We start from the raw sequence: 13939 nt of genomic DNA, 5'->3' as shown, positions 1-13939 counted from the left end.
CACAGTGAGCCGAATAAAAATGTATCGCAGAGTTATTTCTTTTTCATCGTTTGCCACAGCGGAGAGAGCGAGCTGTGAAAGAAAGCACTGTGGTAGTTGACCACTGTTTCTCTGTGTGAGCGCGGAGAAGGCAGACGCGACCTTATCAAACGCGATACTACATTTTAAAAAATGTGTGCACCCTTTCCCACCTCCCCATCATGCGATATCGTGTGCAGCCCCCTGTGCGCAAGGATGAGTTCGACTCGAGTGACGACTGTTCCATGCCGGAGGCTCCCACGGACTGCTCCTTCGGCTCCTCTACGCCAGGTGTCCGTCCACTCCGCACATGTCCACACCTTACCTGCACTCTTGAGCAGAGGACTGTAGCCCACACTGGGAGTGGCGGTCAGAGTTGGCCAGAGGTACCTGGTGGCCCGGAGTCAAAAGCCAATTGGGGTGCCCACTTATTCCTGAGTGGCAGAAACTAAAAATGGGCCCATTGTGGCGCCCTCTCTTGTGTGAGGCTGAGGGCAAATTGTCTGCTGGCCCCTCCACCGCCCGACCCTCACCACCACCCCCCCGGGCAGCCAATTGTACACCCACACGGCGCTCATCGGTCACTGCATAGTATGTTCTAACAAAAATTAAGATACTCTGTATCGCCTTAAGAAGATATTGCGGCAAGTGCTGTTAGCAAGCACTATTTAGGGTGGCACTCTATACGATGGGGTGGATGGCCTACGCCATGCCCGGCCACCTTTGTCTCCCTAGTGCTGATATTTTCACACCGCATCAGGTACTTATTTATAGCCGGGTTTGTTTCGGGAAGACCCAGCACTGGTTTAGTTATTCACCACAGTTATTGGTCGTGAGCAGGAATTGAACCCGGGTCACCAGATTCGTAGTCCAATGCGCTAACTTCTACACCACCGCTCCCCACCCCATGTTATAACCAGTACCTCGAACTGCAAACCTTTTCACCACTCAGTCGTGCTGCCACCCCAACAAGAGGTGTTGGTTGTGTTTTTACCGACAGTGTGACCCTTGTTATTCCGAGTTTCTGCACTGCCACAACGTGTCCTTCTAAAAAATGATGGATGTTACCATTAAAGTTGCTTTAATAATTCTGCTAATGATTCTGGTCAAGCTCACACAGTGATTATTGTTTTTGGCCACAAGGCACATTTGTACATACTTTTGGTCCGAATGCTTCTTATACACCCGTAGACACACACGTATACATCGCTTGTATGGAAATGAACATAACATGTGCGTGTGGTTATTTTTTTTGATGCCTGCGTAATTTGAATCATACTCCTGCACGTGCCACGAGAGACTGGGAAACTCATCGCCTTCAAATCTGACAATGTGCTTCCTTTGGTTGGGGCTTGGGCATTTGTTGTTCTGCTTGGGTCAGCGTGACTTGCATGCCAGGCCTCTCCAAGTTATCCGCGTTGCCTTGGTTTCTGTAAACCATTTAAAGTATAATATATCCCGACAACTGGGCAGCTATCCAACATTTTATTCCCTTATAATGCCTAATGCATTTCCTGCGCAGGTTATGTCCAGACCAGGAGTGATGTTTGCTCAAAATTGTTCACATATTCAGATGAGCCCCTGTCTGTGATTCTGCTCAAAGGGGCATTTGAATTAACCACGAACCAGCTTCTCCTCTCCAGTGGAACATTTCCCCCTCCCTGGACCCATCGGTGACATTGGTTTTATTTCAACATGTCTGTCCCAGCGCGTCGTTTTTACTTTCTCGTGCAGGCTCATGCTATTCAGCTGATAGTGCGTGCTTTATTGCCCACAGCTGCCTGCCAATAGCTGCTTACCTATGCTTTGTTCACATTTTTATGAACAGGTTTCTCTCAATTTATGCGAATTCGGTTTTGTGCGATTGCACCCTGTATATACAGCTAACCTATTTCTACCCAGAATTCGCGATATGTGCTTTGAATTCACTCATTTGGGGCGGATATGCGGTCGGACGTGGGACAACATTGTGTGTAATGTGTGTGCTACTCGGCAGGCAGCTGCCTCGTACTGAGCATTGTGGGTTGGGTGACCGTTGGGTCCATGCTACACTTACGCTTTGTGCGCCTTTTTCTTGGAACGTATCTACCACATGAAGTGAGGGAAACCTATACAGTCCTTTTGTCAATCCATTGCTGGATGAGGGCCTCCCTATTCTGTGTGGGCCATGGGAGCTCTTTGAACTTACAGAGAGTACAGAGAAAATCTGGTTGTGCACACTGATATTATACATGCAATGGCTACGCATACTGTCCGCTTTAGCCTATACTTTATATGTGTAGTGGAGTCCAACCACGCGGAGACGAGGAATACTGTACACTCACACCAGTGTAGGTGCCCCCTATTCTCCGCCCTTCACTTGGACCTGGGATAACGATATACGCCGGGCCTTACTTCGGCTACCCCTAGTCTCTCTCACCCGTCTGCCCGGGGCGGGGGATCAGCCAACATGGCCCTTCGACAAGGAGAGAGAGACCTCTTCCAACCGATACTTACCCTGGCTCCCCACGACGACCACGTGTCCGTCACGTGGCCGCCCTTAAGAACCCTCTCGGCAGCTCCTCCCCCCAGCTCGGCCCCACCCACTTTCCCGAAAGTGCTTTCCGAAAGTCCCCCCCCACGCTCATCCCTCATTGGCTACTCACAGTACTCCTCTACATATGTACTCGCTCAATAGCAGTAATAAACCTCTGTACATGTACACTCATGTTGGAAATCCACTGCTGGATGAGAGCCTCGCGATACCTTGTGGCTCATGCGGTTATTCAACAATACTTTACTAAGCTGGTTGGCGTGTGTTGATGAAGGCGAGGTGGCATAGACGTTGGAGCATTGGTACAGTACAAAGAGTACAAGAAATACGGTGGTTGCTCATCCAAGCACTCTCCAGACGCAAACACGCTTAGCTTACAAGATCTTGATGAGCTCTGGTGCAACTCCGGGTGAGTTGGTAAGGGGCATCGAGTGTTGTGCCAACGCTGGCCATTTACCCCTTGCTCGCTCGCACCCACACGCTCATTCACCTTACGCCAGCGTTTCGCACCAAGCACGGATTCCGCGCCCGTCATCGGCGCCGTCCCCCTAACCTAACCTAACCCTAACCTAACCCTTTCCCAACCCTAACCTAACGCTAACATATCCCTAACCTAACCTTAACCTAACCCTATCCCAACCCTAACCTAACCTAACGCTAACCTAACCCTAACCTAACCCTAACCGAACCCTAACCTAATCCTCACTTAACCCTAACCTAACGTAGCCCGAAACCTAACCCCACCCTAGCCTAAGCCTAACCTAACTCTAACCTAACCTAACCCTAACCATTACCCTAATCCTAACCCGAACCGAACTCTTTTTAGTCGGGCACTGCGCGATATCTTCTTGCGGTGACTTGACGCCTTGTGACGCTCCTCTTGATGCGTTGTGATGCTCCACTTGACACGAAGCCGCCACTGGCTGAGAGTGCTCCGTTAAAGCGGCACGCTGTCCCAGAAAGGTGGTCGCAAGATGTGGCTTTGGAGGAAAACAACTGGGGACTTGTGTTATTTTATATTACAATAGGCCGCACTCTTACCAACACTTGCATGGAGTGCCTTATAAAATTGGCCCCTGGTGGATTTTTTTGAACAGGCACTGTGAACTTATAATGAAACCGTACAATATCTTGTGAGACAGTGGCCCCTTTCTTCCGTTCTGCATTTATCACCTTTAAAAAAAAATAAACAATACCTTCAGCAGCATCCTGTGTTTCTGACAAAGGACACGCTGCTCTAATTGCACATTACATTGTTGCGATGTGTGTGGAGTGGCCACTAGGCCCCCCGTGTCGAGTGTTACATTGTGCCGACTTCTGATTCACCATCAGTGCACTCTCCACGAAGTGTAAAACACTTAAATTGACGCGTGAAGTTTGTAGGCAGTGTTTCCGTAGTGCCATGCGAAGGCCGTCTCAACTTAAAGATTAAGAAAGATAAAAAAGGACTGCGCTATAAATATTTATATCCCAAGCACATCACAAATGCAGTGCGTGTTTTCCCTGGTGTTTGTGTAATTGACTATTTTCATTATGTCACAGTTAAGGAGTATTGCATAGACGTCGGATATATTATTCACATACGCACATACCAATTATCTTGCCGCCCCTGCTCACCCTATATATATTTGTAGTTGAACAAGATTAAAATGTCATCTCCTGAACGGATGAAGAGAAAATCTAAAATATTGAGCGACGGGACGGTGGTTAGCATGCCGTGCTGTGAACCCAGTGACCCAAGTTTTATTCCTGGTGACGGCTAATATCGGTGGAGAGGGACATAAGAACTGCCCCCCGCTACCCACCCCTTGGAAGCCCTATGGAACAGAGTGGTGAAGTATGGTACACACAATGCTCATGATCCACATGGCTTTGGTGGGGGGGGGGGAGGAGGGCCTTTATCTGACGGCGGATTGAGACTGGCTTTTATTTTTGTTGGTTTAATACCTGGGCATGATTACCTGCCGGACAGTTGCAGCAGTATAGACCCGGAGCGGCTCGCAAATCGGAAGGCTGCGAGTTCAAATCCTGGCCGCCATGAGGTGGCTCGTCACATCATCCCTTTGGGGTGGGGGGGGGTCAATAAAATGAGCAGCGTTTTTGGGCGCAGTCAACAGTAGGTCGTCCTATGTATAGACCACCTCCGCCCCGCCATAGGAATGTGGAATTCACACACCACCGTGCTTAGGGCTGTAAACAGGGAGAGGGGGGGGGGGTGCTCGTTCGCGCCAGAAATAACAGAAATAACTCTTGGACTCGCTGGCCTGGACAGCGGAGGAGGCCGCCGGGGGCGGCGAGCGCAGTAAACGGATGTTTTCCAAGAAACCGCTTTCTTGGTGAGGCACACGGCAGGTCATCGAGATGCACGGTGGCAGCGCGGCGGTCTGCGGTCTGCCGCGTCGTCGTCGCGTCCGCTGCGAGGGACAGAGTCCACCCGGGCCCTGTAGGCAGGGGCAAGGTGTTGGAAGGCCAAGGTGTTTGTCAGAGGCGTTTATATTGCCGGGCCATTATTAGGACTCTGCGGGGAGTGTAAAGGGAAAGGTTGTTTGTGCGTTTTGCAGGGGGGATAGGGAGGGGGAGAGGGTGGCGGTTGTGTGCACTGGACAAGAGACCCGCACGCCCCTCTTGGACACGTTTACCCATAGCGAGTGGGGAAATCATTCGGGCCAAGCAGAGGGGTAAATGCGCTTGAACAATTTCCTTTGGTTGATCCGTCACTGGTGACATATCGTCCTGTGTGATCGGCATCGTGGGAGGCATGAGGGGGTGGGGTGGCTGGTCGTTGTTCTGCATGCAGTGGGGTTGATTGAGGGTGGCTTCAGGAGAGGACAAAAAAAACAATGTTAATGATTACCTGGTAAAGAGATCATTAGGGCCTCGAATTTCCACAAGATGTCAATCATTGTCGAAGTTCGCAAACAGCAAAAAATACCAGAAATAACCAGGAACCCAGAAGCCTTTCAGTATGCAAACCGACGTGAAAAAAAATCCACATTTCCAATGCAGTGTTTTACAGATTCTAAAGAACATAGACATCCGTTGGTTGTTCTAATAATGAATTTGCTTATCTCTGCAACATTTTGTACGAAAGATTCTGTATTTTTCCATGAGATACCTGTGGAAATAAAAAAGCAGCTTATTCCCGACGTTTCATCAGTTATTACGTCCCGCGCCATTCACTCTGTTAAGAAAATCAAGTGGGCTTGAGCAAGTGGGCTGGGGCATGACACTTAGCGAGCAGGCAAGGCGAAGCCCTGTGATTAGTACCGATAGGGGTAGACATCCACAGTGGAGATGGAAGGAAGAAATCAGCTTCGTGTGCCGGTGGTAAATCGACTGTTGCATTGCAGGACCGTGAGAGATGGGAATGGGTTGGGGAGGTTTTCAAACTGCAGTGGATTGATCATGTTTGACTACGATGACGATTCCTTCATAGTTGTGTTACTGGGAATAATATTTTTCTATCGATTTAATCGCTGCTCCTATAGTACACCTTCAACACATCGTTCATTAGCACTTAGAGAATAGTTTTTGAGTGCGTGCGATTTGGTGGCGGTGTCGCGCAGCTGTAATAGCGCGCTGCGCTATGAAGCTGGCAACCCGAGTTCGATTCCTGCTTACGGCCAACACCAGTGACAATTATCTGAACCGGTCCTGAGCCTCCACTAGGTCAACTCCGCCTCAAATGAGTACCTGGTGCGGTGTATAAATGTCAGTGCTGAGGAGACATAGGCGGTCGGGCTTGGTGCTGGCCACACCACCCCCTCGTGTGCCGTGTTATCCTTCATTGGTGTTCCCTAATAGCACTCGCCCCAACAGTCTGTTAAAGGTTATATGGGGGATCTTTGTCTTTGTGTTTATTGTTGCCACAGCATCTTCAGATGTTCTTCTGTTTAAATGCTTTACAAATGCAAGTTTTGAAAAAAATTATCGTACCTATTTAATAAATGTTTCTGCAAAAATGGAATACCTCCATTGTGAAATGATGCCTAAATATTGAAGGCCAAACAGATTTTAGGAACTAATGGCCCATGAGCCTCATTACACATGTCTCACTAAAATCATGTACGCATGGTGCGTACGAAGTTAAACATACACACATACAAAACACTGAACAATGGACAATTTAGAGGCCAATCAACCTTCTAAGCTGCATTTTCCTTCCATGAACCACTTCGTAAAAGAAATGCTCGAAAAGACAGACGAATATTGAGTACCGTTATGGCTGGGCTTCTATCGATGATGAAAATGCATTTTATTCGGAGTGCTCAACCATAGAGATCGAGCAACGATATCTTATCTTACATTCGTACATCGCCTTCACTAACGGCGCTTAATAAAGTAGAAACAACGGTGACAAAATTTAGATGGCAGGGGCATGCAAGGGTTTAACGAATGAGTGACCACGATAGAGGGGTACATCGGGGTCACAACAGGGTAGGGGAGGGGGGACGGGAAGTGGTAGGGGACGGTGAGGGGGGAGGGAATGGGAATAGAATGGAGTGCTCGACCGTGGAGATCATGGGTGGAAAAAACCCGATTTTTCCAGCGGCAGGCATCGGGTTTTTTCTTTAATACAATTAAACCCGATTTCGGGGAATGAAAACCTGGTTTAATGAATACGAAACTCTGATCCAAGGCTTAGGCTGCTTCCTCGTCGGTGCTGCTATCGTACTCGGGGCCGTCGGGCACGGGGTAGTCGTAGAATGCGGCGGGCAGGTTGGTCTTGATGAACACGAGCTTCTCCTCCACAATCGTGGGCGCCAGTGAGTTCCTTAGCTTGGAATGGATGAAGCCCATCGTTGAGAAGTTGGCGAAGTGCGGTTCTGCAATTAGAACCAATTAAACCGGATTTCTCCCAATCTCAGATGATCGGGTTTAATATAAAAAAGACAATTAAACCCGATTGTAAAAAACCCGACTGTACCACTCTTGGTGGAGATAGAGCAACGAGATCAGGCTCACGTGCAGGAATAAGATGGATTGTGGCATCGCGAGACCGTGCGTTGCAGGATTGCAGTGACATACTACTACTATTTTACGTCTACATTATTTTTATTTTACTAGGTAAGGCCCACGGAGCTATTTAGGGCATTTTTCAGAAGCGACCCGACCACAAATGATACCTCAACGAAGTGGCTCACTGTGTGGAAAATTATAGCAGCAAATACTCTAAACGGATATTTCTAAATGTGGAGATAAAAACCAGTGGACCCAGATAAAAATATTCTGTATAACTCCAAATATACAGCAGGCATCGGGGTCAGGATTGAACCCACGACCTCTAGTATACCAGGCGAGGTAGTTAACATCTTGCCACCATGGGGAGGCCTTCTTTACATCCAGCAGTAGATCTATCACCAGCATCATGGCCTGCAGTGAAAAAAATATTATTCGTGCTAAAAACGACACGTTTGTAAATTGCGTTTTGCGGAACTACACTTGAATAACGCGCACCGCGACCCCATCCCCCCCCCCCCCCCCGCGTTTCTGCAGTCTTTAGCGCGCCAACTTGGCCTCAGTGGCGCGATGTGCGACGTGTGTGACGTGCCCTAATGCCAACGTCCGCGAATCTCCCTTGCAGGGGAGTCGAGCATGGACTCGGGGAACCTCGGATTGCTGGCCAGCTTCGAAAACTTCGGCCAGGGTGCCAGCAACATGACGTCGCCCTTCTCCATGTTGCCACATCTGTCCGACCTGGTCAGCTACAGCATCCAGAAGGTCATCGGCTTTGCCAAGAGCATTCCCGGATTCAGGTTAGTTCTACATAATCACGGGCACATTTGCTATCCGCAAATGCTATGAGGAAGGCGTTATGTCTGGGAATGGGTTTGAAAAGGTCTTCGTACGGCAGTGGGTTGATGACTTTTGACGAGGATAATGATGATGATGATGATTTTTTCACAGTTGTGTTACTGGGAATAATATTTTTCTATCAATTGAATGCTGGTCCGAGAGAAAGTCTGGTTGTCGCTGTGCACGTCGACACATCATTTGTGATTATGCACTGTCTTCAGTAGTGTCACAGTAGTAGGGGGCGATGTTGCTGTGTAATCCCAATTGGGTTTTTTTTCCATTTCGTACTGTGCTCATGCACGTTGATCCGAGCGCGTGAAGCCGACGGGCGCTATCCTAGCGGAATTAAACTTCCACCGCGGGGTATTGTTTTCATTTGGAATGTGCCAGATTAAGAAAATGCAAGTCCAATTGTGAACGTATCAGAATTTTTAGTAGGCTCGACCATTATGCTGGTGCTATCTCGTCAAAAAATGTTTCATACGGACATCCCCAAATATATACGGAACAGATACGCTCACGAAAAGTTTTCCCAAAAGCAAAATTCAGCGTATCGAGTTGCTGTAGAATGAGGGATGACTGACTGTATGTGAATCGATATCTGTTTTTTGATATACGATTTTTAATGTGTTCCTCTGGAATGTGTACATTTTGTGTTTGTGCACTATATATCCATTATCAGTACGTGACTCAGGTTAAAGTAAAACTTTTGGAGGTACTGTTCCTATTTCAACAATTTATTAAGCAAGCTTAAATGCAGCGAACGGTATGTGCGTTGCTGCCTTGGCTTCGTAACAACGTATATCCCCGTTTATGTACATATTTATTATTTTCTTTTTTGTGATAAAAGAGTTGCACAGCTTTCATACGAACAGCATTACGTAAATGATGTTATATAAATGCGAAGTGGTTTTGCAGGTGCATGTGCTGCTGTGGTGTGTTATGTGGCTTATCTTTCCCAGTAACCACGAGCAGAAGACATTAACTCCTAAGATCCCTTCTCTAGCTCGCTCTCCCTCTCTCGTTCCCTCTCTCTGTCCGTCTCCCATCCATTTTGATCTTTTTAAGCGGGTGTCTCAAAAATTCGAGTTTTTTTGTCCCTAATGATTATTCAGTGAAACATTCACTTCCAGAACGCATGTGCTCTCTCGCTACCAACAATTCATTTAAATTTTGGCAAAACGGATGGTATGTAATTGCAGGCTACAGCCCTTCATGCGACTACAACTTAGCATGATTTCCCCAACGACTGCCTCGTGAATCACTGCCATGCTCCTTTTTTTTCTTCAAATAAACCTCTTACACGTCTACAGTTCATATCAATATTAAGCTGCGTGTCTAATCTGCACGTCCCACACACACGCAGATGTTTTTTTTCTCTCTCTCTCTCTCTATATTCCACATCGTGGCCGTAGAGCTTTCCGCGGAGGCAAGATTGTCCGGATAAATAATAGCAGCTATCAGATCGCGCCAAAAACACCTTTTTTTAATTCTGGGTAGCATGAAATGAAAGAAACAGCGGGGAAGCTTGTTTGCCGAGACAGAGAGGGGCTTGCAGTTTGTGACCTTGCTGTCTGCACGACAGAGTGCAGCCTGTCTGTGCGCACAGTGCATAACATCCATGCTCTCTGTCGCTTTCTGCCCATTCCAAACACCGTTCTCGTGTGCATTAATTTGCCTTTAAAATCCCGCAAAACTCGCACGGGGCACAGACTTCTCCAAGCGAGAGCCAAAGTCAAGGTGATTTAACTGCTCGAATGAGCATGGCGATACATCTGCGCTCAATCCGTTTACGTTCACGAGCTATTTGACGGACTGAGTCGACTCCCAACCCAGATTCGAACTCGCAACCTTCCGATCGCGGAAGCGGTGGGGGGGGGGGCACGGGGTCGTTTGCTCTGCTGCTGAAGCCACCCGGCCGTATCGAATTGAAGAGCAAGAGCTGCTCCTCATTCAGGCGTAAGCTTGATTTAACAAAAAAAAGGAAAAAGCATCACCTAAGCCAAGGGGACCTTATCTTGCTCTGCGTAACGTGGAGCGAGATACCCGGGGGAGAGAGGGGGAGGGAGAGAAATCCTCGTTTTGCATTCGTTCTCGGAAAACCTCGGGGATGTCTTTAAAATTTGCCGCGTGTTGGTTTCGACTGAATTGAATGTGCAGCTATGCCGGCTCCGGCATTTGTCAGAACAGTGGGATAATGGTTGCCGGGCGTGGCGTCCCGTGCCCTCCCCTGCCATAGCCTTGTCCTGGGCTGACCTCATTTGAATGCTCACTAAAAACAGAATCAGCCAAGCCATCGCCTGCAGCGGCAACAACAATAATATATAAGATATTTAAAAACTTTTTTTACAAACCGAGCGTTACAAGCCAGACGTTATCTCGTACAGTGCACGTGGTGTATGTGTCGTGGGAAATGTAGGCGAGACAAGTGAGCTGCTGTCTCGTGCAGAGTGCACTTGAGGTTATGTTTATTGCGATGCTATCGAACGTTACTGGGCATGTGGCATCATTTTTATACGTCCGAGGGAATTCACAAAACTCGGACGGGACTAAATTAGGCGGGGCTGTACAAAAAGCATGACTGATGATGGTGCAGTGACCACGACTTTACCTCACAGAAAAGTTAGTGCAGTGATGTATCGTATAAATACGGTATTATATATCTATTTTTAAACATAATCAATTTGCCATTGGCACCAAGTACCGAAAGTCATGTTGGAACGATTCTAGCTGCACGGTGTGAGGCGAGTGTTGTGGGCCCTTCTGGGTCACCTCCAGTGCTACTTGACTTTTGGGGTCACATTGAAGGCCTCGTGGTTTAAAAGGACATTCCCCTCCCTCCGTCCCTCTACCACCACCCCCGACTGCCTCCCCACGCCCTCCTCTTTGAATTGGCGCTAGCTCGCACTGTTGGAATTCCTCTGCAGTAGTGTGTAGAGTGTTGGTTTCCAACTTAATTGGCACAGATGCAGAAATTAGACAACTGCTGCCCTTTAATTGCGTGTGTGAGTGTGTGGTACGTTGTGGGGAGCGGTGGTGTAGCTGTTAGTGCGCTGCTCTACGAACCCGGCAACCCGAGTTCGATTCCCGCTCACGGCCAACACCGGAGACGATTATCTGAATCGGTCCTGGGCCTCCCCTAGGACGACTCGGCCTCAAATGAGTATTTTGTGTGGTGTGTCAACATCGCACCACTCGGGAGACAAAGGCGGTCGGACATGGTGCTGACCACCCACCCCCTCGTGTAACGTGCCGGCCTTCATAGGTTCTACTCGCTAACAGCACTTTCCCCAACAGTCTGAACGCTATACAGGTGGTCTTTGTCTTATCAGGTTCACCAGGACAACGCTCAATTATCACAATGCTTGGGTCACCGCCTCTCACCGAGCATTGTGATAGCCACCTCTCTAGAGAGGGGCTCCTTGTCGACGTGGCTGTGATGCAGTGGTTGTCACCGGTGAGTTTAAAGTTCTCAGGCTGAGGTAGGGGGCGATTAATGCTGTGAGCGAGAGCCCTTGACAATGAATGTTCTTCGATTCATTGCTTTATTCAACTACCTTGACGAGGTGGAAAAACCTCTGTCGCGTAGGCTGACGACATCCGCAGGGTTCTGTTGGGAAGACGATGCCGCGTGTGGCTGTGGGTGGATGGGGGAGGCAATGCTTGTTGTAGGAATTTATTCAGTTTGGCACTAGGTTCAGTTATTTTTAAACGTTAGTCATGTTTGTCTCCACATGCGTACTCCTTGTGTTTAAATAAACAAAGAAGGCACAAGGCGGTGTCAAAATTCTGCTCGCTTTTCAACATTCCTCCTCAGGCTTGCTGAACAATTGTAAATAAATTGGCGCATTTGTCCATCACGTGACAAACTTGATTTGATTGGGCGCTGTCGGATAGGGGTGGGTTATAGTTAAAACATTTACATGACACCTAAACGATCTAACCCCGGGGAATCTTAATTGTGAATCACAGTTACTGCAACCTCTTGTAGTGAATTCACTGGAACCGTTATTCCTTTATAAGGTGTGGCCTTGACTGCTTGTGGATGCGTGGCATACAACCTGCCAGCCAGCCCGGTTTACTCGGCTATGCCGGGACAGTCGGCCAGGCTGTTTTGGAGGATGCGAGATGCGGTGGGTCTGAGGGGGGGACAGCACTAATAGACATCGCTCGCTGTCACTTGGGAAATCACGACAGGTTACGGGAATCCAGGTTGGTGTTGTCGTGTAGAAACGGTCCGTCGCTTTATCCAGTCGTCGTAAATTGTGGATGTAGGCGGGGTGGGCGAATATCCACAGCCAAACGTTTCAGAAACAAGAAAACCCGCTGTGCAGTTTGGTTTAATTCCTGCCGGTCACAAATAAGAGAGTAATGTTTTAATAGATGTATGCGGTGCGACTGATCCATGTGTCAGAGCAGGAAATATACATGTAAAAAAACGTGGATATGCAAGGATATAATTAATAATAATTTTAGTTGTATAGAGCACATTATATATGCTAATTGCTTCTGCCAACACTGTCCGATAATTATATACATAATCACGTGCACGGTTAAAACGTTTATAGCAATTATTGAGTGTGAAACCCTCGGAAAAAAAATTAATAAAACAAATCACAAACTCGGGCACTGAAAAGTACGCAAAGAAGCACGGTGCGGTGCACGTTTTGCAATACTTTGAGAGATTAACAGTGGAATACGCGGATTCCAGAAGAGGATAGAAACATTTTGGTTACTATATAAAAAAACGTAAGCTTTTTGGGCCAAGACACGTCTCGAGCCAGGCTGATGGCTGGTGGTTGAGAATAACGCCGGAGTGGCTGCCAAAGGAGGAGGGCCTCGTCCACCAATAGAGATGGAGCGATGACAGTGGCGCAGGTGCTCGGTGTATGTTACTTTGTGATAATGGCCGTCACCGCCCGCTGGACGCTCACGGTTTTACCAACCCGAGAAATATCCCCGTCAGGCCGGATGGGAAGTGGAGACTGTTTTTTTTTGGGGGGGACGGGGTAGGTGGGGGGCGGAGGGGGCACTACGCACCACCCACAACTTCCCCTCCCGGTCGACGTGACATCGCAGGACAGTGAGGGACGGTGATTGCATGGGGTGGGCGAGGGCGGCCTTCGTCCAGGAGTGGATAGATCACCGCTGATGACGGTGACTCGCAACGGCTCGCACGCTTTCAGTTCCAAGCGTACGTAAAAAAAAAGTGGAAATTAATGAAAACAACACCATTTCCCCTGCTGACCAACCGACCAACTCGACGCTGTTCACCAGTGTTTATGAAATCCATTTCAAACCCCGTCGCCATCTTACGAGTCGGAGGCTGCCAGAGGCTGTGCGCGGAGCAAACTCAAGAATGCTGCATGTCATCTTCACATCGTAGCATGCTCTGACATATTTGGCACGCAACGAAGCTAACGCTTCCTGTTGTGTATATCCTTTATGTCAAAATATTACCATCGTTTTGTGTCTCCAGCCAGCATGTTTCTGGCGAATTGGTTTTCTCATTAGCTACAGAGGACGCTTTGATTTTCCTCATTAGAATGCTGTGCCATATTTCACCATCTCTGAAAAAGGACGGACGCTCCA

At 48.2% G+C, this 13939-nt stretch overlaps 1 protein-coding gene across 1 annotated transcript in view; it reads left to right on the top strand.

The window, feature by feature from the left end:
- Positions 1 to 13939, top strand: part of LOC144720864 (vitamin D3 receptor-like) — a 77694-nt gene that overhangs the window by 46732 nt on the left and 17023 nt on the right. The window contains exons 5-6 of the mRNA XM_078597962.1: positions 219 to 309; positions 8136 to 8307. Of these exons, the coding sequence (XP_078454088.1) occupies positions 219 to 309; positions 8136 to 8307 (263 nt within the window). The remainder of the gene's footprint in view (positions 1 to 218; positions 310 to 8135; positions 8308 to 13939) is intronic.

The sequence above is a fragment of the Lampetra planeri genome, chromosome 10 (genome assembly GCF_965212315.1).
Source record: "Lampetra planeri chromosome 10, kcLamPlan1.2.h2, whole genome shotgun sequence".
Classification (NCBI taxonomy): Eukaryota; Metazoa; Chordata; class Hyperoartia; order Petromyzontiformes; family Petromyzontidae; genus Lampetra; species Lampetra planeri.
Note: the sequence above shows the minus strand (reverse complement) of the source record. Positions and strands in the feature narration are given on the sequence as shown.